The 26107-nt window shown below is 44.9% G+C and overlaps 1 protein-coding gene across 11 annotated transcripts in view; it reads right to left on the bottom strand.

Annotated features, from left to right (window-relative positions):
* LOC112653484 (uncharacterized) overlaps positions 1 to 26107 on the bottom strand; it is a 138827-nt gene that overhangs the window by 94574 nt on the left and 18146 nt on the right. For 6 of the 11 annotated variants that reach the window (XR_007409937.1, XR_007409938.1, XM_049108629.1 and 3 more), the window contains one exon: positions 11941 to 12016. Coding sequence is in view for 5 of the 11 variants with exons in the window: in XM_049108630.1 (XP_048964587.1) it covers positions 11958 to 12016 (59 nt within the window). In the remaining 6 variants the exon portion in view is untranslated. Of the gene's footprint in view, positions 1 to 11940; positions 12017 to 23844; positions 24863 to 26107 lie in introns of those variants that run through there. The other 5 variants (XR_003132222.3, XR_003132223.3, XM_025437664.3 and 2 more) reach the window with 1 other exon arrangement.

The following is a 26107-nucleotide window of genomic DNA, read 5'->3' as shown; positions in this document are numbered from 1 at the left end:
TGAGCAGAAGCAGAGAGCTGAGCCCTGGGGAAAGGTGACGATCAAGGATTTAACTTTGGAAGAGGACCCGGGGAAGGAGATAGGACAGGCCAGGAGGTAGGAGCAGAGCCAGGGCTCCAGAGGCTCTGGGAAACAAAGGGGAAAGTTTTAAGAAGGAACACTCTGTGAAACAAACAGACCAATGAGGAAGAGAACATATTTTCTTTTAAAAAGATGATAAGGACAGTGTGTAGAAGATGACAGACATGTCCAGGGTCCCAGTGAGACCCTCCACAGAGCATCTCCTCTGGACCCAAGTGACTGGGACCAGCGCCACCACGCATCCTGTGAGCACCTGAAACAAGGTAGTAATTTCCCTGTGTTTCTCGCCTTCAGACAAGGTGCATCCCTCAAAATTGCTACGTACATGGTTCCAGCAGAAAGATGGGTTCTGTCTGTGGCCACCATTTTCCCAATTGATGTTCCCTTTTGTTTCTGCCCACTCCGTCTTTGTGTGAACGCTGAAATCTCATTGAACATCCCCAAAAGAGGGATTGCAGAGCGACTCAGCACTGTGTGCTGAAATGTCCCCGGAGGCAATACACAATCATCGTCAGTGAGTAGAGGACAATGAGGAGGTGTCCTGTTACATAATTGAGGAGACAATGTCTTTTATACTCAGTCTGGTTCACTTTTCACACTAAATTAATCTCAATAAGCATCTGCTTTGAGTAAAGGAAGTTTTGTGATAATTCAACCATGACCTCTGTAAAAAGTCCAAATGATTCCACGTTCGTCCCTCAGTCCCGAGTATCCTATTGAAAGGGTCGGTCTTTATTTCATGATCATCAGCATGTTAACATGAGCTGATTAATCCCATCAACTTAACTACACAGATCGGACACAGCCCAGGGCGATGACATCATTAGCTTTGGGATGTGAGCGCACAGGATCGCAGGCTGGGCCGGTCCACTGGTCCCACAGGTCATTTGATCCAGTCTCCTTGTTCTTGAGAATTAAAAGCAGATACTCCCTCCAGCTTGTTCTCTTGCTCCAAAATCCAGGTAAGCTCGTCTCAACAAGGGCATCGCTGGGACCCCGTCCACAGGGGCTCACTGAGCCTCACTGAGCCTGCATCTCCCTGGGAGTGCCTGTGGCCAGCCACGGACACTCAGCTAGGACTTAGGACCCAGCACCTGTGGGTCTCAGTGACCAGCGTGATCTCTACCGCTCCCCTTTATCCTCAGGTATTTCTGAACATACTATTCTCATGGACTGCATCACACACTTTCTCCAGAGCAGGAGGCCCTGACTAACAACCTGGACACGTGTGCCCCTGCCACCAGGCAGCCACCTCCCCCAGCTCCTGGATCCCAATGACCTTTCAGGAACTTATTCTTCCCATCAGACAGAGACCGTGTGAGGAAGAAGGTCAATAAATCTGGCCTTCTCTTAGCCCAGTGGCTCTCAAAGTATGATTCTGAGGCCAGCAGCATCCACATCACCTTAGAATTCGTAAGAAATGCAGATTCCAAGGCCCCTCCCCAGGCCTGCTGCTGAGAGAGCAGCAAAGTCAGAAGAGCAGCAAAGTCAGAATTGGCACTCTCAGCCTCACTGAGAAGGTTCAGGAAGCTTTCCTGGCAAGTATAATCACCAGTTGGAGATCTCTTTTTCCATGGAAAGTCATTAGCTTTGTGGCACTATTGTTCTTCTATCCTGGAAACCAAAATACTTTTTTTTTTTTTTAACATTTTAAGAAACATTTCACTTTTTTATTTTAAATTATAATTTGGATATGAAGACATGAACTAATTTGGCTTTCCTTTCATTTGGGATGAGGGCCGGAAAACTGTAGCATTAGATGCAGAGACACAGTCCAATTTTCCAAGTTTACACTCACACACACACACATGTGCACGTGCACGCGCGGGCACACACCCACACACCCACACACCAATGTCACAAGATGAGGTTGTGGTTGGTGGTAGAAAATCAGGAGGATGAGCAGATCAGGCTTCCCCAGGGCGACCCTGTCTCCTGGCCTCAGCCCCACTACCTACCCAGCCCTTTCAGAGCGCTGTGAGCCCACTACACACACATGGCTTAGATTTCTCTTCCTCTGCTTGGCACAGAGATTTAAACACAAATATCCTGTGAGAGGAAATGAGTTGGTGCCTACTCCCCGACTCACAGATTTGCTCCCTTTTCTCTGATTCTAGCAGGGAGTGAGGGAGTGGAAGAGGCCTGCCTGGGTATGGGGAGAAAACACTGGGCATGGAGGTAGGAGACCTGGGCTGTAGCCACCAACTTGCTGTGTGATCATGGGCAAACCATTAACCCTCTCTGGGCCTCAGCTTTTACATGAAGGAAGGGAAAACTATACTGTACTGATAGGATATCGCACTTAGAACTGCTAAGTTTGCTTCATAAGATATTCATTGGGTATCACCATGTGAGATCCAGAGGCCTGAGACAGGACAGGACATGTTCTTACAATGAGGACTCATCACTCGGGGGTCCAGGGAGGCACCAGGGGATGTCTCAACTTCAGTCTCAGTTTTATCAAAGACTGGTAATCTTGGGGAGCCCTGTTAGGGCTGAGATGTATGACTCCCCTAAATTCCTATGTTGAAGTCCTCATTCCCAGTGCCTAAGAATGGGATTGTACTTGGAGATAGGGCCTTTCAGAATGTAATCAAGGTTAAATGAGGTTATACGGGTGGGGCCCTAATCCGGTAGCACTGGTGTGTCCCTATAAGAAGAGAAAGGGATGCCAGAGAACTCACTCTCTCCATGCACAGACAGGAAAGGCCATGTGATGATGTAGCAATGAGACAACTGCCTGGAAGCCTGGAGGAGAGGTCTCACCTGAAGCCAACCTTGATGGCACCTTGATCTCAGACTTCCAGCTTCCAGAGGTGTGAGAAAATAGATTTCTGTTGTTTACACTCCCAGTATGTGGCCCTTTGTTATGGCAGCTGAGCAGACTAATACATCTTCCTCTCTGGAGCTGCCTCGGTTCCTCAGATTAGATTATTAGATATTTTCCCTTTTGTCTCCAGGACCCTTGAGGAACTGAATGAAAGCACACTTGCTGGTAGACACGATCATTGCTTGCAATTTCCCCTACTGACTAAGGAACATCCATGAGAGGGTTCCTGAACCCCAGCTGCTCTCCATACTTCCTGCCCATCTTAATGCTTGCACGGCCTGGGCTTCTGCGCTGACATGGGACAGAGACTCTCCCCTCTTCATTCTCAAATGTCAGTATCCTTTCAGGGCAATTAGAACGATTGCATGTCTTAAAAAAACATCAAAGAATACTGGAGTCTACTCCTTACTGTCCAGACAAACCATTAACCCTTTTTCATCTGGGAAGAGAGCCCACACTGAGTTAGAAATTTCCTATATGTAAGTCCTATACAAAACTTAACTCAGACATCTGCTGCTGGCTGTACAAAAGTAGCTGGTATTATATTAAGCGTTTCACTGAGAACAACTACGAAAGCCAAAAAAAAAAAATCTCTTTAATGCTGTTTGAAGGTATGAAAAAAAATACCCAAAGCAGTCCAGGCTTGAGGGATCGAAACCCCAGAGAAATGCACTAAAGTGTGTGTTGCATCGTCTGCTGATTATAGCTATTGGTATATTTTTCACAGTGTGGGTCACAGAGCCCAAATGGAAAGTAGTGATCTAAAGCATCAAGCAGCATATTCCTGAAATTAGAAGGATAAAGAAAAAAGCTAGAGATCAGGGGTAATAAGCACCTATGACTGAGAAAGACCAGATGCCAAGGAATGGGGATCCAGAGAGAATATGCAGTCCTGAGGAGAGGTACAGAGACCCCAACTAGAACGCAACTGCTAGGAGGTGAAGCATATAACTCAGCAGTCCCATGGAACTTGGGAAGCAAAAATTGGAGTTCAGGGAAAATCAAGGATGAAGGTCCCTAATAAACACCTCAGGCTTTTAGGTGAGACCCTAAAAGAACAATGTTCTAAGAATATGTGTAAATGGGAAATGGGCTCCATTAAAGATGAGCAGCTGTTCTTTATCTGCCAATTAGAAGAAAATCAAACTTTCTAAAAGACTATGATGTCATCAGAAGCTCTACAATTTTTTATTTGTAATTTTCAGCAGCAATAAAAGTTACTAGGGAGGTCAGGCAACCAGAAGAAATACTGAAAATCAGGAGAAAAATAAAGAGTAAAACCAGACCACAGAGAAACCAGATATTGGAGTTTTCAGACATAGACTCTAAAGTAACTATAATTAATATGCCCCCAAAATAGAGGAAATGATGGAGAAAAAATGCTAGAAGGTGGCATCTATCTTAAAAAGAATCAATTGGATATATTAAAATTGAAAAAAAATATATAACAGAAAATAAAATTCCAATAGGTTAATAAATCTATCAAAAGACAGAAGTGGTGAACTGAAAAATAGGAGTATAAAAATATTCAAACTAAAGCTGAGAAAAAAAGAGAATAAATAATGTAGAAAATTAGCTGTGTAGGAGACCAAGCAGAAAATATTGAACAACTTGTAATTGGAGTCCCAAGAATAGAGAAGAGAAATAAAAGGGCATCCGATGGTAAATTTATGTGTCAATTTGAGTAGACTACAGCAACTCACTATTTGGCCACTGTCCAGGTATTTTAACATTTGTAGTCAGTTGACTTTGAGGAAAGCTGATTGCCCTATGTAGTGTGGGTGGGCCTCATCCAATCAGTAGAAGGCCTTAAGAGCAGAGAGTGGCATATCCTGAATAAGAAGGAATTCTGCCTCAAGATTGCAACAAAGAAATTCCACCTGAGTTTTTAGCCTTTGGACTCAAGACTGCAACATCAACTCTTACCTGAATCTCTAGTCTGCTGGTTTGCTTTACAAATTTTGGACTTGTCAGCCCTCACAACCATGTAAACTAATTTCTTAAAACAAATCCCTCTAAATAAAACTCTATCTATCATCTATCTATCTATCTATCTATCTATCTATCTATCTATCAAGTGAGATAACAAACATATATATGAAAGACTAACACATTTTCCCTAATCAAGAAAAAAAATCCAAAGAGGATTTTCATTTTTATGAAAAAGATATTATCATACTAATGTAGGTCTTTCCTAAAAGTGAGTGATGTAATACGAACTTTCAAAAGACATACAATTCACTTTATGCCATTTTGGCTTATAAAAGCTTTCGTAGAAACACTCTACTTTCCGAATTTGGGGAGACCTGTACATAACTAGGTATGTTGTGTTCACCCTACAGATGTGAATGGACCCCCCATGACTACCCATGTACTTAAGATTTGGTTCTGATGCCGAGACTAATGATGTTACACATGCACCAATAGGATAGGAAAGTATTTATTGCTCACATAATGAGGCTTTTTGGGGATAGCAGGGCCAGCTCCCCCAAGCAGGTCCAAAAAGAGATGGAGAGAGCCAGGAAAAAAGACTGGTTTGCATTTTTATGGCTATTAGGGGGCAGAGCTGGGATGAGGATTCCCACACATGACTCAGGCTTGTGTGGTTTGAATTTCCCACTGGCACCAATGCAGGGAGCAGCCAGACTTTCTTAGGTTGCCCAGAGGTGGGGCAACAGGGGCAGGAGGGGGGCAGGGCTTGAAGGCTGTCACCATCAAACATCAAAATAAGGAGGCAGACTCCAGTACAGCAAATTACAGTCAAACTGAAAACTAAAGCCAAAGAGCATAAACCAAATAAATAAAATAAACTTCTGAAAACTAAGGGACAAGAAAAGAAACTTTATCTTCAAAGGAGAAAGAGTAAGACCCACATCAGATTTCTCAAGAGAAATGATGGAAGCCAGATAGTGGAATGACATTTAAGTAGCCAACTAGAATTCCACACAGAGTGAAAATACCACTTTTTTTCACTTTCTTTTCTTTTTTAAATTTTTATTTACTTGAGATAGAATGAGAGAGAGAGCACAAGCTTGAGTGGGAGGAAAGACAGAGGGAGAGGGAGAAGCAGACTCCTCGCTGAGCAGGGAACCCAATGTGGGGCTCAATTCCAGGACTCTGAGTTCATGAACCAAGCTGAAGGCAGATGCTTAAGCAACTGAGACATGCAAGTGCCCCACTTTTCTTCCTTAAAGACTTTATTTATATATTTATTTTGGAGAAAGAGAGAGAGCACAAGCAGGGGGAGGGATTGGGAGAGGGACAAGCAGACTCTGCACTGAGTGCAAGCCCATTGAGGGGCTTGATCTCATGATCCTGAGACCAAGACTAAAGCCAAAATCAAGTCAGCTACCCAAATGTCTGAGTCACCCAGGCACCCCAAAAATAGCACTTTTAAAATGAAGGTAGAAGAGGGGCATCTGGATGGCTCAGCCAGTTAAGCATTTGATTCTCGATTTCAGCTCAGGTCATGATCTCAGGGTCATGAGATCAAGCCCCACATAGGGCTCCATGCTGAGTGTGGAGCCTGCTAAGATTCTCCCTCTCCCTCTGTCCCTTGCTCATACGCTCTATAATAAAATAAAACAAAATAAAGATGGAAGAAACACATTCTATCCAAACAAAAACTCAGAAAATTTGTGGCCAGAAGACCATCACTACAAGAAATATTCAAGGGAAATAATCTGAAATCAAAACACAAAAATGTTCGACACAGTTACTTCTTCATTACAATAATGGTGCCCCCCACCCTGCTGTGTTTAGGGTTAAGGTATTGTTATCTTTTCTTCGAATTATTTGAATATTCCCATAACAAACCCTTAGTGCTTCATAGAATAATACTTAGTTTTCTCTGGAAAATACTAGATGAAAGGTTTAATGTAGGGCAGAGCAGATATACAAAGGCAATGTAAATTTTAACAGGGCATGGCAGATCAGGATTAAAATGAATTAGTGACATTTACTATCCTGCATGGCCAGCCCTCTGGCCCACCTGAGTCACAGCACCTAATCCCTGTAACAACCCCAGGCTAGGATTTGTTATTCTGCATGCACCAGGCTCCATGCTCAGTGGGGAGTCTGCTTGAGGATTCTCTCTGTCCTCTCCCTTTGCCCCTCCCCCTGCTCATACACACACACACACACACACACACACACACACACTCTCTCTCTCTCTCTCTCAAACAAATAAATCTTTAAAAAGAAGAAAGATAAATCAGACAAAAATTCAATAAAGCTAGAGAAAATTTGGACAACATGATTGATGAATATGAACCAACAAAAATATACAAAACACTTCAACAACTTCCTGGTACATATCCTTTTCAAGAATACATAGCATGTTTATAGAAATAAACCACATACTGTGCAATAAAGCAAGTCTCAATGAATTTGAAAGGATTATCATCATGCAGATATATTCTCTGACCACAGTGAAATTATGGTAGAAATCAATAATAGCATAACTGGGAAATCCTTAAATGTTTGGAAATTAAAAATACACTCTTCTAAACAATTCGTGAGTCAAAACACAATGGAAATTTTAAAGTATATTGAGGTGAATGATAATAAAAATGATACATTAAAAACTTACAGGATACAACAAATGCAGAATTTACAGAGAACTTACAGGGAAATTTATAAACTTAAGTACAAATATTAGAAAAGAAAAAAAGCGCTAAAAATCAATGATCTGATCCAGGAAACAATTAGCAAACTTTAGTCCATCAGCCAAATCTATCTGCCTCCCCAGTTTGGCTTTATAAATAAAATTTTATTGGAATAGAGCAATACCATTTGTTTCTGTGTTATCTATGGCTGCTTTTTACCGTAATGCTAGAATTGAATGATTATAATGGAGACAGTATAGCCTTCAAAGTCTAAAATACTATTTGGCATTTTACCAAAAAAATTTGCTGACCCTTAATCTGAATTTTCAGATCCAACCCTGGAAAATAAACAGAAAAATAAACCCAAAGAAAGTAAAAGAAAGAAAACAAAAAAGACAGAAGTAAAAACCAATTAAATGGAAAGCAAACTTAAAGGAAAAATTACAAATCCCAGTTGATTTTTTTAAGATTAATAACTGATACATGTTGATGAGAAAAAAGAAGACACATTTCTAATATCAAAGAGATAACGAGTCACCACTATGAGAGTATAAGGCAAGCTGCAGCATGGTAAGAAATACAGATAATCTGTAAAATGTTCATCTTCAAAATATATAGATAACATAAATTATTAAGAAAAATATAGCTCCACTTCTTTTAATGGAGAAAAACTTAAATAGACATTTAGGAAGACATCCAAATGGCCTGTTGGTTGAGCATCCAACCCTTGATTTCAGCTCGGGTTGTGATCCCAGGGTTCTGAGATTGAGCATCATATTGAGCTCTGCACTGAGCTTGGAGCCTGCTTGGGATTCCTTCTCTCCCTCTCCCTCTCCGTCTCCCCCTCCCCCTGCTTGCATATGTTTGTGCTCTCTCTCTCGTTCTCTCTCCCAAATAAGTAAATAAAATCTTTAAAAAACAGTTTGGGAAACTGTTTAATAGAATCTATGAAAGCACACACTAACACCCAGCTGTTCTACTCCTGAGTGTCTACCCAACAGGAATGTGTATATAAGTGCACCAATAGACACTGTCAGAGTATTTATGGAAGCATTAACCATAACAGCCCCAAATGGAAAAAAAAAACCACACATCTTTCAAGTGGAGAAGAGATAGACAAGTGGTAGTATATCCAAGCAATGGAAAACAACACATTAGGAAGAAAGAACTCACTCCTGCTCTATACAGTAGTAAAGGAAGCCAGGTGCAAAAAGGGAACACACTGTGTGTTTTCATTGAAAAGCTAGCAGAACTAAATCTATGATGACAGAAGTCCAAAGAGTGGTTCCCTTTACTGGGAGATAATGATTGGGAGTAGGCATGAGGGAGACTTCAGAATCAATCATGCTCTGTGTCTCAGTCAGAGTGGTGGTCCCAAAAGGGTAGTCATCATTTTGTAAGAATTCATAGAGCCATACACTTAAAGTATGTGAAAGTTCCTGGATATATGTTTTTCTTCCAAAAAAAGAAAAAAGAAACTTAATTCCTAGAAAGGCAGAGTAGTGCTTAAAGAGACAGACCTGGAGTGACACCACCCGTGTTAAAATTCTGGCATGGACATTACTAACCTGTGTGTCCTTAGACTATGTAGCCTCTCTGCACCTCAGTTTCCTTATCTGTAAAATGGGAACAATACTAGTAAGCCTAAGGTTGTTCTGAGGACTCATGAGTTGATCCATGCCAAATATTTATGATAGTGCCAAATATAAAGCAAGATCTCAATAAATGTTGCTTTTTTGTTGGAGGTGGTGTTTTTGTCTTTGCATCTAATCTGGAGGGCCACACAAGTTGGAGGTAAGAGCAAGGACTTTATACCCTTGGGCATTTGTCCCAGAAAAATGAAAACTTCAGTTTACATGATCACCTGTACACAAATGTTCATAGCAGCTTTATTCCTGATAGAATCTAGAAACCAGAGGAAAGCACATCTACCTTCAGTGGATGAATTGTGGAGTCGTGGTACCTCCATACCACAGAATGCCACTCCGCAGTGAACAGGAACAAATGATGGATACACACAACAACATGGGTGAATCTCAAGGAAACCGAGCTGAGTGAAAAAAGCCAACCCCCTAAGTGTATAAATGTATGCTTCTATTTACAGAACATTCTTGAAATGACAAAACCAGAGAGATGGAGAACAGGATCAGTGGTTGCAGAGATGAGAGCTGTAGGGTGGGAGGGGAGAGAAGGTGTGGTTATATTTGGACAACACAGTGGTCATTCTGGTGATGGAGCTCTTTTTTATCTTGACTGGTGGTAAATGCACACACCTGCACATATGCTAAAATTGTATAGAACTACACACACACACACAAGTACGAGTAAAACTGAGGAAATCTAAATAAAATTGGTGGATTGTATCAACATCAATATCCTGGTTGCAACACCATACAATACCTTTGCAAGATGTTACCACTGGGGAAGACTGGATAAAAGGGGCACGAGATCTCTCTGTATCATTTTTTACAACAGTATATGAATCTACAATGATCTCTGATGTTCACCAGCCACGATTTGATGTCCTGACTTTATCACCGACCGGCTGGGTGGCTTTGGGCAGGTAAGCTCCATAAAGTCTCAGTTTTCCCATCTGCTACTCTCTCACTTTATGGCAAGGGTAGAGTCATGAGCACAGTGTTCCAAACAATATGAATCCTCAATGAATGCCACCTTCAGGAAGATGATCATTGTTATAAACGAGATGAGTAGGACTGATGAGGTGATGTGCCCTGGGTCACCCCAAAAATGGGCCAGGATTCCACCCCTGAAGCTGAGTTCTATTTGGTCAGAGGGGAGAGGATCAAAAGTGGGAAATCTGGGGGTGGACACACTGGTTTTCTCCCCCTGACACTGTGTGCGTGTGTTGGGGGAGTAGAGAATTAGGACAGGGAGGAGGTGCAGCAGGAGACAAAAGAGGAAGGGGTCAGAGAGCAGGCACCAAAAAATTGCTAAGAAAATCAAAGGGCCACTGGGAAACAATAGCTTAGGGTCTATTGTTCTCTTGCCCAAATCCTCTGGCTAGGACTGAATAGATTCCCCAGCCATGTCCTCCTCTCGCACCAGGGTGCACGCAGGGGTCAACTGAGTTCAAGGATGTGACAGCTGCTCTGGACAGCAAAAAAGCACGGCACAAATGTTTGTTGATGATGATGATGATGATGATGATGAAGAAGACCATGATTTTTGTAACCACTGGTTGAAATGACGCCTTGGAATCATTTCATATTCTGTATCGCCCTCGCTGGCCCAGATCTGGGCAACACTTTCTTTGGCATTCTTCTTGTGCCTGCTGCCTGAGCTCAAGGTCTGGCACATCAGAGCAAGGAGTGATCCCAGAAATCCTCTAGGTCCTTGCTACTCAAAGGGGGTCTAATGTCTGGCAGGAGCCACACATCACCTGAGAGCTGGTTAAAAACGCAGATTCTCTGTGCCCCAGACATCCTGAATCAGATGGCATTTTAGCAGGATTCTCAGCGGATGTGTTCAAAAAGCCCTCCTTTAATCCATCCTTTTGCTTGACTGCCAAGGAAACAAAGGTGCAGAGAGGAGTGGGACTACTCGGAGCTGCAAACCATGTTTGCACCAGAACTCGAACCGGAACGTAGGCTCCAGCGCTCCCAGACTACTGCTTTGGCCCGAAAGCTTCAGTGAAGATGGGTTGATGTGAAATGGGGGATGGTCTTCCTAAGTAAGGAGGAAAGTTCTCTGTCTTTTCTCCTGAAAGCAGTCCTGATGAGAAAGCAGTGCCCCTCGCTGACCTCTTCAGTTTGTGGTTTGGGTACAGGTAAGAAGAAAGTCTATTCAAATTTGCAAACATATAAGACCCTTCTTCTTGCAGGGAAAGCTGTGTAGACACATCACAGCAGGGGTGCTTGGGTGGCACAGTCATTTGAGCATCCAACTCTTTGTTTCAGCTCAGGTCATGATCTCGGGATCATGGGATCAAGCCCTATGTCTAGCTGCACACTCAGCATGGAGTCTGCTTGAGGTTCTCTCTTTCCATCTACCCTTTTCCACCTCACTCTCTCTCTAAAATTAATACATCTTAAAAAAAAAAAAAGGAAAGAAAGAAATATAGCAACAGCTGCTTGTTTTCAAGATAGCTGCTTCCTGTCCACCTCTTTGTGCCTCAGCTTCTCTCATCTGGAGAAGACAATCTTCCTGACAACCACACATTGAATACCTGCCATGCATCAGGCTTGGCACCAGGATCTCAGTAAAAACCCACATGTGCTTACAGCCTGGTGGTCACACATGCCATAAGACACAGGAAGGCTGCCAATGTTTGCTACAGATTTGAGGAAAGGAAGGGGCAATAGAGTGATTTCTGCACCCAGAAAACAATGCAGAAAATAACAAGCCACCACTGTTGGAACATCTATGGAACCCATTTGCCAAAGCCAACCTGTAGAGCCTTACCTTCTCATAATGCTCATTCAGATGAAATCAAAATGCGTCTTCCATGAACCCATATCTGCTTGGAGATATGATAGTCCTGAAAGGGGCAACAGAATAGAAATCTCTTAGTCCATCTTCATTTCCCAGAACAGGGAACCAGAGAGGGGCAGAGACCTCCTTGGGGACACACAGCATTACTAGTAGCAAACAGGGCTCTCCAGCCCTTTCCTGGTATACTTTCTGCACAATCTTCCTCAATTTCTATAATAAAGTCACAATTCAACCAATATTGACAGGTGCCCTCCCTCTATCTCATAGGAGGGTAATTGAAACATGGTTACAGTTAGAATCTGCTCTGGAGCAGCTCACAGCTTAGCAGGAGCTTGACCAAAGGAGGTTCTGCTTCCTTAAAAGTCACAACACTAGAATGATGGGAGGTAAACTCCCAGGTAAGCCCCCAGGTAAACCCCCTAGCGCAGGGGCTGGTGGAGGGGGTTGGGAACCATTTTAGGAGCTAGCTACCCTAGGGGAAGTGCAAGGAATCATGAGCTGCTAGGAAGGCTTTCCAACAAAAATGCTGGAGACTTGGAAAAGTAATTTTTGGCTTCACCATGAGAAACGCAAACTGCAAAGTCAAAGCTAATAAATGTATAATTAAATGTCTACAGAAGGTAGCACCATGTCAACATCATTAAATTGCTAAATTAATTATTCCTAAAATTTTCATTACATGTGAAAATGATTTAGATTTTCTCACTTTGCAAGAATTTCCCGGTGTGCCCAGTCAGCCCTAAGAAAGAGCAACCATTGTAAATTAGAGGCAGCCAAATAAAAGCAAAATTAAAATTATAAAAAATCCTTCCAAAATAATGTAATAAAAAGGCTATATGTAATGTATGTGATGTTGCTTTTCTTAAGAATTTGCTATGACGAGGGCTGAGCCCACCAAAACAGAGGCAGCTAACCCAACCGCCCACAACTTACCATAACCTGGTACCTTAACCAGCTCAGGGCTGGTGTCAGACTTGCCTGCCAGAAATCTTTGGACAAGTCACTTAGCAGCTTTGAGCTTCAGCTTTTCCCCTTCTGAAATATCCTGGGGAGTCAGTAATCCCAATTGCTGGGAGCTGAGAGAATGCAAACACCTCCAATGCCAGGCAGAGAGGAGTGGGCATTGGCTGGGCAGGATCTTACTAGGCTGGCACACAAAATTTACAAGGGTGCAAAAAACCCTTCAGTATCCAAGATAAATAATATTTTAACGCAATTTTTTTAAGTTAAAAAGAAAAGATAGATGAGCAAAACACCAAATTAAAAGGATGATCTGTCAGGGACGCTGGAGCCAGCCAGCCTGGGGCACCGCTTCTACCTGTGTAATCTGGAGCCTCAGTTCCAGCCTGGTTCCTGGATCTGGGCCATGAGGCTGACCATCCCACCCACCCTGCAGGGTTACAGGAGCCAGAAACCGGTTAATAGGAGCTAAAGGATTTAGAAGAACGCCTAGCCACTGGGCGCTTTAAGTCATCATTACAGTGCAAGGAGACTGGGAACTTTGCACGTTGTAGCAAAAAAAACAAGGTCGCGCTGTCATAAACAAAATTTCTCTGGGGCTAGGGCTGCGCAAGGGCGCGTCCGGGTGTGGCCTGCGCTGCAGTTTGCGGGGCAGCGGAAGGGCTTGGGGGACTGGGGGCCGGCGGCGGCGCGGTACGCCGGGACACTGGGGACCAGGCTGGGGGCGGGAAGCCGGGGCTTGGAGGTGGGCAGGGGCACGGGGGACCAGGCAGGGCGCAGGGGACCAGGCTGGGCTCGGGAAGCCAGGGCACAGGGTTGGGGGTGCAGGGGCACGGGGGGTGCAGGGGCACGGGGCAGGAGGGGCACGAGAAGCTGGGGTATGAGTGGGGAGCAGGGCCGCGGGGGGACCAGGCGGGGCACGGGGGCCAGGGTGCCGGGGGCCAGGCGGGGCACGAGAAGCCGGGGTACGCAGTGGGGAGCAGGGCCGCGGGGGCGGGGGCGACCAGGCTGGGCTCAGGGGACCAGGCGGGCCGCTGAGGGCCAGGGCGCAGGGGACCAGGCTGGGCTCGGGAAGCCAGGGCACAGGGTTGGGGGCACAGGGGCACGGGGGGCCAGGCGGGGCGCAGGGGGCCAGGGCGCAGGGGACCAGGCTGGGCTCGGGAAGCCAGGGCACAGGGTTGGGGGCACAGGGGCACGGGGGGCCAGGCGGGGCGCAAGGGACCAGGCAGGACGCAGGGGGCCAGGGCGCAGGGGACCAGGCTGGGCTCCGAAAGCCAGGGCACAGGGTTGGGGGCACAGGGGCACGGGGGGGGGGGGGCAGGCGGGGCGCAGGGGGCCAGGGCGCAGGGGACCAGGCTGGGCTCCGGAAGCCAGGGCACAGGGTTGGGGGCACAGGGGCACGGGGGGTGAGGGGGCCAGGCGGGGCGCAGGGGGCCAGGGCGCAGGGGACCAGGCTGGGCTCGGGAAGCCAGGGCACAGGGTTGGGGTGCAGGGGCACAGGGGGGTGCAGGGGCACGGGGCAGGAGGGGCACGAGAAGCCGGGGTAGGCGGTGGAGGGTGCGGGCGCCCTGGCGGGCTCAGGAGGCCAGGAGGAGACCGGGCGGGCTCCGGGCGCGAGGCTGGAGCTGCTGCCCGAGACCCCGCCGCGCGCCGTCGCCGCCTTTGTCGCGGCCCGCGCCGGGAGGTGGCCTGGAGGTGGCCGGGAGGTGGCCGAGCGCCCTTTGTCTGCCCCAGCGTCTCGGGGCGGCGCTGCCCCTTGATCCCCGGCCCCCCGCCGCACTTCAAAGTCCGTCCCCGCCCCGCCGCGCCCGACGCCGAGGGGCCACGGTTGACAGCGCGGCGGTGGTGGGCGATGGGGGGACGCCTTCCCCGGAGCGGCCAGCACCGAAGCGCTCCCCGGCCACTGCGGTCAAGCTGGGTACGGGACTGGCTTCCGTCTCCTCTTTTCGGAAATCAAAATAGGCCGTGGGCGCCCTGGCTGCTTGCGAGACCAGAGGAATCCCCGGGCGCCCTGGGAGAAGTGACATAATGGGAGTAAATCACTGCACAGACGTTTGTGCGAGCCTGGCTGGATTGGCAGGGACTCACAGCTTCAGGACAGCGATGTGTGTATGCCTGGGGCTGTGCGTGTGGTGTATGTGTGGCATGTGTGCTGTGTGTGTATGGTGTGTGTACGGGGTGTGTGTGGGTGTGGCCTGTGCGTGTGTGTCGTGTGGGGTATGTGTGTAGTATGGTGTGTGTGGTGTGTGGTGTGTGTGGTATATATATGGAGATGTGTGTGATATGTGTGTATGTTGTATGGATGTTATATGTGTGGGATGTGCATAGTGTATATGATGTGTGGGGTGTGGGATGTTTGTTGTGTATGGTATGTGTGTGAGGTGTGTGTGTGATGTGGGGGTGGGTGGGGTGTAGCATGTGTGTGGGATGTGCGTGGTGTGTGTGATGTGTGCTGTGTGTGGTATGTAGGGGGAGATGCGTGTGTATAGTACGATGTGTGTAGCGTGTGTGTAGCATGTGTATGTGGGCATGGAGGAGGCGGTCTCTCTCAGCAGAGGCATGATGGAGGAAGATGGGAGGCCCAAACCAGCACCCTCACACTTCACCTTTTCCAGCCTTTTCCTGACATGCCCACTGTCTCTATGTTCCTGGATCTCTTCCATCAGCCCCAGTACTATTCCCTCCTCTGGAAAGGCTCTTCTTGCATTGTCCACCTTGTGAATCCTAGTCTCCCCGGAGGCCCTGCTGGACTCACCCGAGGTCTGCTGCCTTCGGCCCTCTCCCGGTTCAGCACAGCAGTACTGAGCCACCCTCGGCTGCCTGGTGTCCCAGCTGGCCCCTGGCCCTGGCCCTGTGCGCAAGGCCCAAGGAAGAAGCATAGGGCCTGGGGAAGCAGTGCGCCGGATCAGCTTCCCAGACGCCCACCCTAGGAATAGAGTTCGCCGGCTAGGGATTTAAGAAGAAAGTGGTCCCAGGAGAAAGCAGCAGGGGAATAGAGGAAGCAGAGCAGAGCAGGGGAGGAGGGCGTGCAGGACACCATGGCAGGTGAAGGCCCAGCCTCAGTCTGATCCTGCCAGGCGGGGAGAAAGATGAACCCTTCTACTCTCCCACCTGTCAATCTCAAGCTTCTGGGGGCGGGAGGGACAGGGTGGGGAGAGACATATCCTCTGGGAACCATTTGCTGGCTGTCACTGCTGGTGTAGGAGTGGCTTCGGCAGCTCAGGATAGTCCTCTGCACGTGTGAGTCTTTACAAGCACAGCATACAGAAACTTGGCTGGTGGGCACTCAGAGCCAACAGAGTACCCGCCGCATGCACCGCAGCAGCTCATAGCAGGTGAGCTACATCATGGCTGGAAAACACTCTGTTCTCTTTGGATATGTGTCTCCTTCATCCAGTGAACAAACAGCTCGGTGAGGGCAAGTGCAGTGCCTTAGTCCTCATAGCATCCCAGGCACCTGCACATAGTAGGTACTCAGGAAAGACTGTTGAGTGCTACGTGAATGATAGTAGACGGCAATGAGAAAGATTGGAAGGCAGAGTCGTGTTTGAGGGCTCGGTTCTGGGGTTAGACTGCCCCCATGGGAATCGGTCCTACTGAGTGACCCAGGCACCCCTTCAAAGCATTTTGGATTTGAGATTTATAGTAGGGTATTAAAGGCTTAATTGAGAGTGGGGTTATAAAGATTTGAGAAAGTCCGTGGCAAGCATTTTAGCCTGAGGCTCAATATACAACTCTTGGATAGATATTATTAGATGTTGCTGGTAATAGTATTATCATTGGGGGAAAAAAGACTCTATCTTTGGGAAGAAAAGCTGCTAGAGGACCATATTCTATACTCTTCAGCATGCCAGTCTTAAGAAATTTCAGTACACATTCATTGAACATCTACCATGCATCAGGCTCTGTGCCATTATGGACTACAATTGCTTGATTACTCACTGAGGTCTCCTGTTAGACTACAAGCTCTTTGAGGGAAAGAGCTGATTCTGTTCTCCTGTTTCTTTCCTAGTACCTAGCACAGAGCCTCAATAGATATTTGATGAATGGATGAAAAATGACTTATCTCAGGAAGGTGGAGTTCACAACTTAATAGGAGAAATGGACAATATATTAAATAATTTTAAAAAACAGCTAAGTATGAAAATAGTAGCAGAGAAAAAAGTGATTAATTAAATTTGGGATCATGTTTAGGGATCAAAGAAAGTTTTACATAGTCAAACCCCTTTGAAATGGAGGGATTTATCAAGCCTTGGGAAAGCATTCCAAGCAGAAAGATCAGCATGTGCAAAAACAAAGTGGTGTGAAAGGACCAGGCAGGTTCTGGGAATGGGGTCCTTCGGGCTTCAATGTCAAATAATAACTTGAGGAAAATTAATAATGATATAATGATTTCAAGGAGGACCAGAGAAATGGGTGCTTTTTGTTTTCTGCTCAGATTTCACTGTAGCTCTTGAAAAAGGCAGAGCTACAGACTATGAAAATAGGTACAACTTTCCAAAGGGAAGGGCCTGCACTGCCCCTGGACAACTCTGAGCCACATTCCTGGTTTTCAGTTGGTTAGTATAGCACACATTGCTGCAGAGGTCAGAATGAGCCTATAAGGTGGGTCCAGCCCCTGCACTCTGGAGACCTCAGCAGAAGGAACATGTGCTAGAGTCCAGGCTCCAGCTCTTACTGGCGGTGTGCCCTTGGATAGGCACCTGACTCTGAGCCTCAGCATCCTAACAATATTTACTGAGCATTGCCTGCATTTCATTTCTAGGCACTTGGGATATCGTAGTGAATGGAACAAAGATCCTTGTCCTCAAGAACCTGAGAAAAAAATAAGTATTATAAATAAGTAAAGTATATAGCAAGCAAAAAAGCAATACATTAGGATAGACTACTACAAAAAAGGTGGAAAAAAGAAACCGAAAATAAGAAGTGTTAGAGAGGGTGTAGGGTAATTGGAACCCTCATGCACTGTTGGTAGGAACATAAAGTGGTGCTGGGCAAAACAGTCTGGTGGCTCCTCAAAAAGATAAACATAGACTTACCATCTGGTCTGGCAATTTAATTTTGGCATAAATACCTAAAATAATCCAAAGAAGGGATTCAAACATATTTGCACAACCATGTTCACAGCATTATTACTCATAATGCCCACAAGATGGAGGAAACCAAATGTCCATAAACATATGAATGGATAAACAAGACCTGGACCATCCATATAATGGAATATTATTCAGGTATAAAAAAGGACATTCTGACACATGCTACAACATGGTGAATCTTGAAGACAGTGTGCTGAGGGAGCTAAGTCAGTCATAAGAGGACAAATTCTGCATGATTCCACTTATGTGAGGTACCTAGAGTAATCAAACATATAGAGACAGAAAGTAGAATGATGATTGCCAGGGGCTGAGGGAGAGGGGAATGGGCAATTAGTGTTTAATAGATTTGGCAAGATGAAGAGATGGATGGTGGTGATGGTTGCACAACAATGTGAATGTTGTTCACTTAATGCTACGGTAGTGATAGATTTCACAGCACTGCTGCCAGGTTGTTGTCTCTTACACGGTTGTACTTGAAGGTCGTAAGGCTCGTTTTCAAGGCTGCCACACATTCCTTAGAATGCAGTAAGGGGTGGCCCAGTGTGGGGTATGGGGACCCAAGAACAGCACCATGTATGAAGGCTGCCCAGTGTGAGCAGTTAGAGCTCTGGCTAGATGGGAAAAGCCTCCACCAAAAGGGGCAGCTTAGAGCTAAGTGTTGGATCCAGGTGTGGCGGGTAACCCTGGAGAAATGTCAGAATCCAAGCAGGATAAGGAGACCATCCATGCAAGGAGAATGCCTGGCACCAGGTAGCAGAGCCTCGGTGTAGTAAGAAACATCCTTGTAAGGAGAAGGTGGCCATGGAGAGGAGGATTAGATACACACCAGGGGATTGATCAGATAAGCAAACATATTAAAGCGAGAAAGATTTCTCACTGTTGGAGAATCAAGTTATAAATATGGGAAGATTCCTGTAGGTTAGATTGTAATTAGAAGTGTTGATATGAAGCTACGGTTTTCAATAACTACATAGATACAGAAATAATTACAGTTGACTTTTGAACAACACAGGGGTTAGGGGCACTAACCTCCCCCCACCTTGCCTGGTTGAAGATCTGTATGTAACTTTTGACTCCTCCCAAACTTAATTACTAATAGCCTAGTGTTGATTGGAAGCCTTACCAACAATGTAAGCAGTCAATTAACACATATGCTGTATGTTGGATGTATTATATATTTCATTCTTAAAATAAAATAAGCTAGAGAAAAGAAAATCATACGAAAAAATTCATTTATGAGTATTGTACTATATTTAACAAAAAAAATCTGCCATAAGTGGACCCTGACAGTTCAAACCCATGTTGCTCAAGGGTCAATAGTAAACATATGTGTGCATATATGTGTGTTTGTTCCACATATATATTTGACATCACTAAGAACATGAGAATAATGATATTTCAAAAGCAATAGGCACTCAAAGCACTCGGATTTTGGCTTCTAAATACCATTTTCAACAAAAAGGAAGCAGGAACTCACAGAGAAATGGCTAATTTCAGGGCTGTGGAAGGTTTAAGTCTGGATTATCTTGGTACTCAGAAGTTAAGAGCTCAAACAATGATGGGGACACATCAGAACACAGAAGTCATATCAGGCTATATCTAAAACAATTTAAACGTTAAAAAAATAATGGTAAGGAATTATAGCCCATAGAATAAATAGGAAACCAGGAGGCCCTACTGCTATAAATAACTGAAGTAAATTGAAAGTTTGGTGAGAAACAGGACATTTACATACAAAACTGATCAATTGGGATCCCTGGGTGGCGCAGCGGTTTGGCGCCTGCCTTTGGCCCAGGGCGCGATCCTGGAGACCCGGGATCGAATCCCACGTCGGGCTCCCGGTGCATGGAGCCTGCTTCTCCCTCTGCCTGTGTCTCTGCCTCTCTCTCTCTGTGACTATCATGAATAAATAAATAAAATCTTTAAAAAAAAAAAAAACTGATCAATTACAGAAGGAAAAGTTAACAATAGTACAATGGAGAGGCCCAGTGGACACCATCTTAACCGGGTGATCCAAGTGAATGAACGTTGTCAGTTGCGGGATACACTGAATCCTTGTGCTATCTCATGGGAAGCAACAACAAGAAAGCAACGTCATTTCTGTGATATATCTACCAAAGATGCATGTCCTCAATTTAACAGGATAAAACATCAGACAAATCCAGACTTTCTATAAAACAATTGGCTTACAATCTTCAAAAGGGCCAAGGTCATAAAAATGAAGACTGAAAAACCATTCCACACTGAAGGAGACAAAAGGACTTGATATCTAAAGACAACATGTTATGTCTAAACTGGATCCTTTTCTACAAAAGACATTATTGGGACAAAGGGTGAAAACACTTGAGTGTGGCCTGAGGACTGGATGCGGGGATGCATGGTATGAACTTCCTAATTCTGATGATTGTTCTCTCTGCTTGTTAGAAATATACACTGAAGTATTCATGGGTGCCTGGGTATCGTACTGGCCATTTACTTTTAGATGGTTCAGGAATAAATTACTTGCACTATATTTCAAGTTTCTGTAAATTTGAGAATATTTAGATTACACATATGCACATATGAATCAGATCACATCACACTACTGCCCAGAACCCCCCCCTTTTTAAAGATTTTATTTATTTATTCATGAGAGACACAGAAAGAGAGGCAGAGACACAGGCAGAGGGAGGAGAAGCAAGCTCCACGCAGAAAGCCCAATGTAGGACTCGATCCCGGAACTCCTGGATCACGCTCTGAGCCAAAGGCAGATAGATACTCAACCCCTGAGCCACCCAGGCATCCCCTACTCAGACCCTTTATTGCTTCCCTCTCATCTTTGGAATAAAAATAGAGTCCTGACCCTGGTCAGTGAGCCCTACATGTCCTGGCCCACCTCCCACCCATGTCCTCATGCTTCATTGTGCTTCAGCCACATTGGGGAATGTGTTTCTCCCAAATCCATATGGTTCTTTCCTCACTATATCCAGGATCTCTGCTCACAAGTGTCCCAGGAGAGGCCTTTGAAAATAGCTCCTGGTCCAGGCCAGTCACCTGTGTCCTTCACCTGTTTCTTTTTTTTTATAGTACTTTTCACTAGGTGAAATTTTAATATAGGTTTCCCTGTTTATTGTCCATTTTCTCACTAGAATGTAAAGTTTTCTGTGTACAGGGACTCTGTTTTATTTTTCCTTCCACCCTAGGGCCTGGAAGTGTTCTAGTGGTTGGTCAGTATGGAGAGTTTTGTAAACTCCCCAGCACAGTGTGTGGTCAATAAGTGGAAAGATTTTTAAAAATTGGTCATGGAGGGGCAGCCCGGGTGGCTCAGCAGTTTAGCACCCCCTTCAGCCCAGGGTGTGATCCTGGAGACCTGGGATCCAGTCCCAAGTCGGGCTCCCTGCATGGAGCCTGCTTCTCCCTCTGCCTGTGTCTCTGCCTCTCTATCTGTGTCTCTCATGAACAAATAAATAAAATATTTAAAGAAAATTGATCATCGAGGGGCGCCTGGGTGGCTCTGCTAGTTAATCATCCAACTCTTGATTTCGGCTCATGTCATGATCTCAGGGTCTTGAGACTGAGCACCCTGTTAGGCTCCATGCTCAGTGCAGAGTCTGCATGGGATCCTTTCCTTCCCTCTCTTCCCCTCTCCCTGTTTTCTCTCTCTCTCTCTCTCTCCTAAATAAATAAATAAATAAATAAATAAATAAATAAATAAATAAATAAAAATAAATAAATACAAACCATATAATTGACCAGGTTATGCAATTGTTCGCCCACATTTAGGAGCCAAAGATTCCAAGTGGTGAAAGATCGGGAAGAAAGAAAACAGCCTCTGCCTTGAAGCCCAGAGAGAGAAGCCCCTGATGATGGAGGCTTGGATTCCCAAGTGCTTCCTCTTTGCTTTTAGTGCCAGTCCCTGTGGTGTTTTATATCTAGGATTTCCCCCCAGCCCCTGGGGACGGTGCCAAGTCTCACAGGGTTGGTGTGTCTCCCTCCTGCTCAGGCTCAGCCATGGGTTCATATGACTTCCTAGAGACCAGCTTTCTCATAGGGTAGCTCTATTTTTAACTTTTTGAGGACCCTTCATACTGTTTTCCAGAGTGGCTGTACCAGTTTGCATTCCCACCAATAGTGTAAGAGGGTTTTCCTTTCTCCACATCCTTACCAATACCTATTGTTTCTTGTGTTGTTAATTTTAGCCATTCTGACAGGTGTGAGGTGGCATCTCATCATGGTTTTGGTTTGTATTTCCCTGATGATGAGTGATGTTGAGCATCTTTTCACGTGTCTGTTGGCCATCTGGATGTCTTCCTTAGAAAAGTGTCTATTCAAGTCTTTTGTCCATTTCTAAACTGGATTATCTGGTTTTTGAGTTTGATAAATTATTTTTCTTTTTAAAAATTTTATTTATTTATTCATGAGAGACAGAGAGAGAGAGAGTGAGAGAGAGAGTCAGAGACACAGGCAGAGGGAGAAGCAGGCTCCATGCAGGGAGCCTGACTTGGGACTCAATCCCTGGTCTCCAGGATCAGGCCCTGGGCTGAAGGCGGCACTAAACTACTGAACCACCCGGGCTGCCCACAGGTTTTCTACATAGAGTATCACGTCATCTGCAAATAGTGAAAGTTTGACTTCTTCCTTGCCAATTTGCATGCCTTTTATTTCTTTTTGTTGTGTGATTGCTGAGGTAAGGGCTTCCAGTACTATGTTGAAAAGTAATGGTGAGAGTGGACATCCCTGTCTTGTTCCTGACCATAGAGGGAAAAACTCCAGTTTTTCCCCATTGAGGATGATGTTAGCTGTGGGTCTTCCATATATGGCCTTTATGATGTTGAGGTGTGTTCACTCTGTCCCTACTTTGTTGAGGGTTTTTATCAAGAATGGATGCTGTATTTTGTTAAATGGTTTTCCTGAAGATGCATTATTATTAACTAAAGTCCATAGGTAATACATTTAATGGGCTTGGACAAATGTATAATGACATTTGTCTACCATTACAATATCACACAGAGTAGTTTCACTGCCCTAAACACCCATTGTGCTCCATCTATTCACTCCTCCCTCCTCCTAACCCCTGTCCACCACTAATCATTTTACTGTCTTCATAGTTTTATCATTCCCAGAATCTCCTATAGCTGAAATCCTAATGGTGTACCCTTTTCAGATTGATTTCTTTCACTTAGGAATATGCATGTAAGGTTCCTCTATGTCTTTTCACGCCTTGCTGGTTCATTTCTTTTTAGTCCTGAATAATATTCCATTGTCTGGAATGGACCGTTTCTTTTTTTACTCACCTCCTGAAAGACATCTTGGTTGCTTCCATATTTTAGCATTTATGAAAAAAGCTGCTATAAATATCTGCAGGCTTTTGTGTGGACATAAGTTTTCAATGTCTTTGGATAAATACCAAGAAGTAAGACTGCTGAATCATATGGTAAGAGTATGTGTAGGTTTGTGAGAAACTGCCAAACTGAGGGCTTAAATGGCTGTACCATTTTATATTCCCACCAATGCTAAACAAGAATTTCATTTTGCTCCTTTTATTTCATCTGTTAACTCTTTTGTTCCCCACCACTCTTCCCCTGAGACCAGGAGCTACCTGAGCTTAGTGATCATCTTTGCCCGTGTCCTCCAGTGCTTGGCACTGGAATGTTCATTAAACGAATTATTGGTTAAGCTTAGAACTATTTAATTACAGAGAAATTCCTCAAAATAAGAGCACAGAGCCCTAGATGCTACTTTGGCAGCAGGGAGGGGACTTAAAGACATGATGTTGTAGCACACAGAAGAGGCAGTCTGTGTTCTATATTCTGTTGGTACGTTATTATCTACAGCATGCTAAAATTCAGGTTTGTTTTTTTTTTTAAGATTTTATTTGTTTATTTGAGAGAGAGAGAGTGCACAAGTGGGGGAAGGTGGGCAGAGAGAGAAGGAGGAACAGACTCCTCACGGAGCATGAAGCCTGATGAGGGGCTCGATCTCAGACCCCAGGATCATGGCCTGAGCCAAAGGCAGACACCCAACCGACTGAGCCACCCAGGCACCCCTAAAATTAATTTAAGTTGTAATGTTGAGAACTAGAGTCTGATCATAGTATTCAAGTAACTTATTCTTCATGTTCTTTTTTTTTTTCTGAACTTTAGGTCATTATTATTTTACTGATAAGATATTAAATAATTGACCACCATGACCATGAGAATCACGATTACCACCTCACCTGGACGAGACCACAACAGTTTTCCAACACATTATGGTACAAGGAATCCTTTTGCAACCCAAATCTGCTCCCGTTATACCCCCATGCCAGGGTTCCCTTGCTGCCTCTCAAATCAAGTCCAAACCAGTGTCACACAAGGCCCTACCATAGTCTGACTTCTTTCAAGTCTCTGAAGGTGACACTCAGCAACACCCTCTGCCAGGAACTTGGTCCATGTTGCTTCCTCCCACCCTTATCCCCAGGAATGTGGGGGCACAGAGATGAGCAAGACAAACCTCCAGTCCTCTGATAGTTCTGTCTAGATAAACAACTGAACAGATAAGTTCAGCAAAGACAAATAAGCTGGAACAGAAAGGTATACTGAGGACCACAGGTGTCTGAGGAAGACTTCTAACCCACTTTTGAATGGGGAAGACATAATAGATTAGATCCTTAATCAGTAAATATTGGCTTTTCCTTCACTCTCTGTGGAAGGAATAATCTTCCCTGTCAGACTTGGCCTTCTGACTGACAATGGGGTATGAACAGTTGTAATGCAAGCAGAAGCTTTAAATATGCTCATGCAGTTTGGTCTTGCATTCTCCTGCTCTGCTATGAGGAGAACATCCTTCAGGTAGCTGCTGCTCCTTCATGCAGGGACCTGGAATGAGAAACATAAGCAGACCTGAACTCGCATCCTAGACCAGAGCCACTTCAGCTGATTTGCAGGCTATAAATGTTATTGATATTTAGGGGTTTGTATTACTCAGGGTTATCCAGAGACCAGAATTAATAGGATAGATATATATAGAGAGAGAGACACATAAGAGGAGATTTATTTTATTATAGGAATTGGCTCATGTGAAAAGAGACTGAGAAGTCCCACGATTTGTTATCTGCAAGCGAGAGAACCAAGAAAGCTGGTCATGTCATTCAGTCCAGGTCCAAAGGACTGAGAACTTGGGAGCTACTGGTATAAGTTTCAGAGTTTAAAAACCCAAGAATTCGGGGATCCCTGGGTGGCGCAGCGGTTTGGCGCCTGCCTTTGGCCCAGGGCGCGATCCTGGAGACCCGGGATCGAATCCCACATCGGGCTCCCGGTGCTTGGAGCCTGCTTCTCCCTCTGCCTGTGTCTCTGCCTCTCTCTCTCTCTCTCTCTCTGTGACTATCATAAATAATAAATAAAAGAAGAAAAATAAATAAATAAAATAAAAACCCAAGAATTAGGAGCTCCAATTTTTAACAGCAGGAAAGATGGACATCCCAACTCAAGAAGAGAGGGTGAGAATTCATTTTTCCTTTGCCTTTTTGTTCTATTCAGACCTTCAATGGATTGGATGGTGCCTCCCCACATTGATGAGGACAGATCCTTAACCGATCAATTGGTAATTTCTTCTAGAGACATCTTCACAGACACATCAGAAAAAATGTTTTACCAGCTATCTGGCATCCTGAGCCCAGCCAAATTGATGCATAAAATTAGCCATCCAGGGTGTTTGTTAACACAGCATAATCAGCCACTGTGACTGATACAGACAACTTCCTAGGGAATGAGGATGTCAGGAAGCAATATCCAATTGAAGGAAGGAGAAGGAGTAAGTAAGGAGGTTAGGAGAAAACCTGGTTCAGAGCAAAGAGCTGCAACTATATTGGAAAATATTCATAATTGGCACAAGGCCATCCAATAATTCACTACAAATCAAGAGTACTTGGATGGAGAGGCAGACTCAAACTAGTAATGATCACTGGGGGTAATCACTTTTAGTATCTAAACCCCCTACTTCCTCCTGGCAATGGCTTATTGCTGGTATGTCAGTCATGATTATCCTTTTCCTTAGATTTACAGTAGCTGGGGTGTTGCCATGTGATCCAGTCCTGGCACGGGTAACCTAAATAGAAGCCTTCT

This window comes from Canis lupus, chromosome 3 (assembly GCF_003254725.2).
Source record: "Canis lupus dingo isolate Sandy chromosome 3, ASM325472v2, whole genome shotgun sequence".
In the NCBI taxonomy this organism is placed as follows: domain Eukaryota; kingdom Metazoa; phylum Chordata; class Mammalia; order Carnivora; family Canidae; genus Canis; species Canis lupus.
The sequence above is the reverse complement of the archived record's forward strand: the minus strand, read 5'-3'. Positions and strand labels throughout refer to the sequence as shown.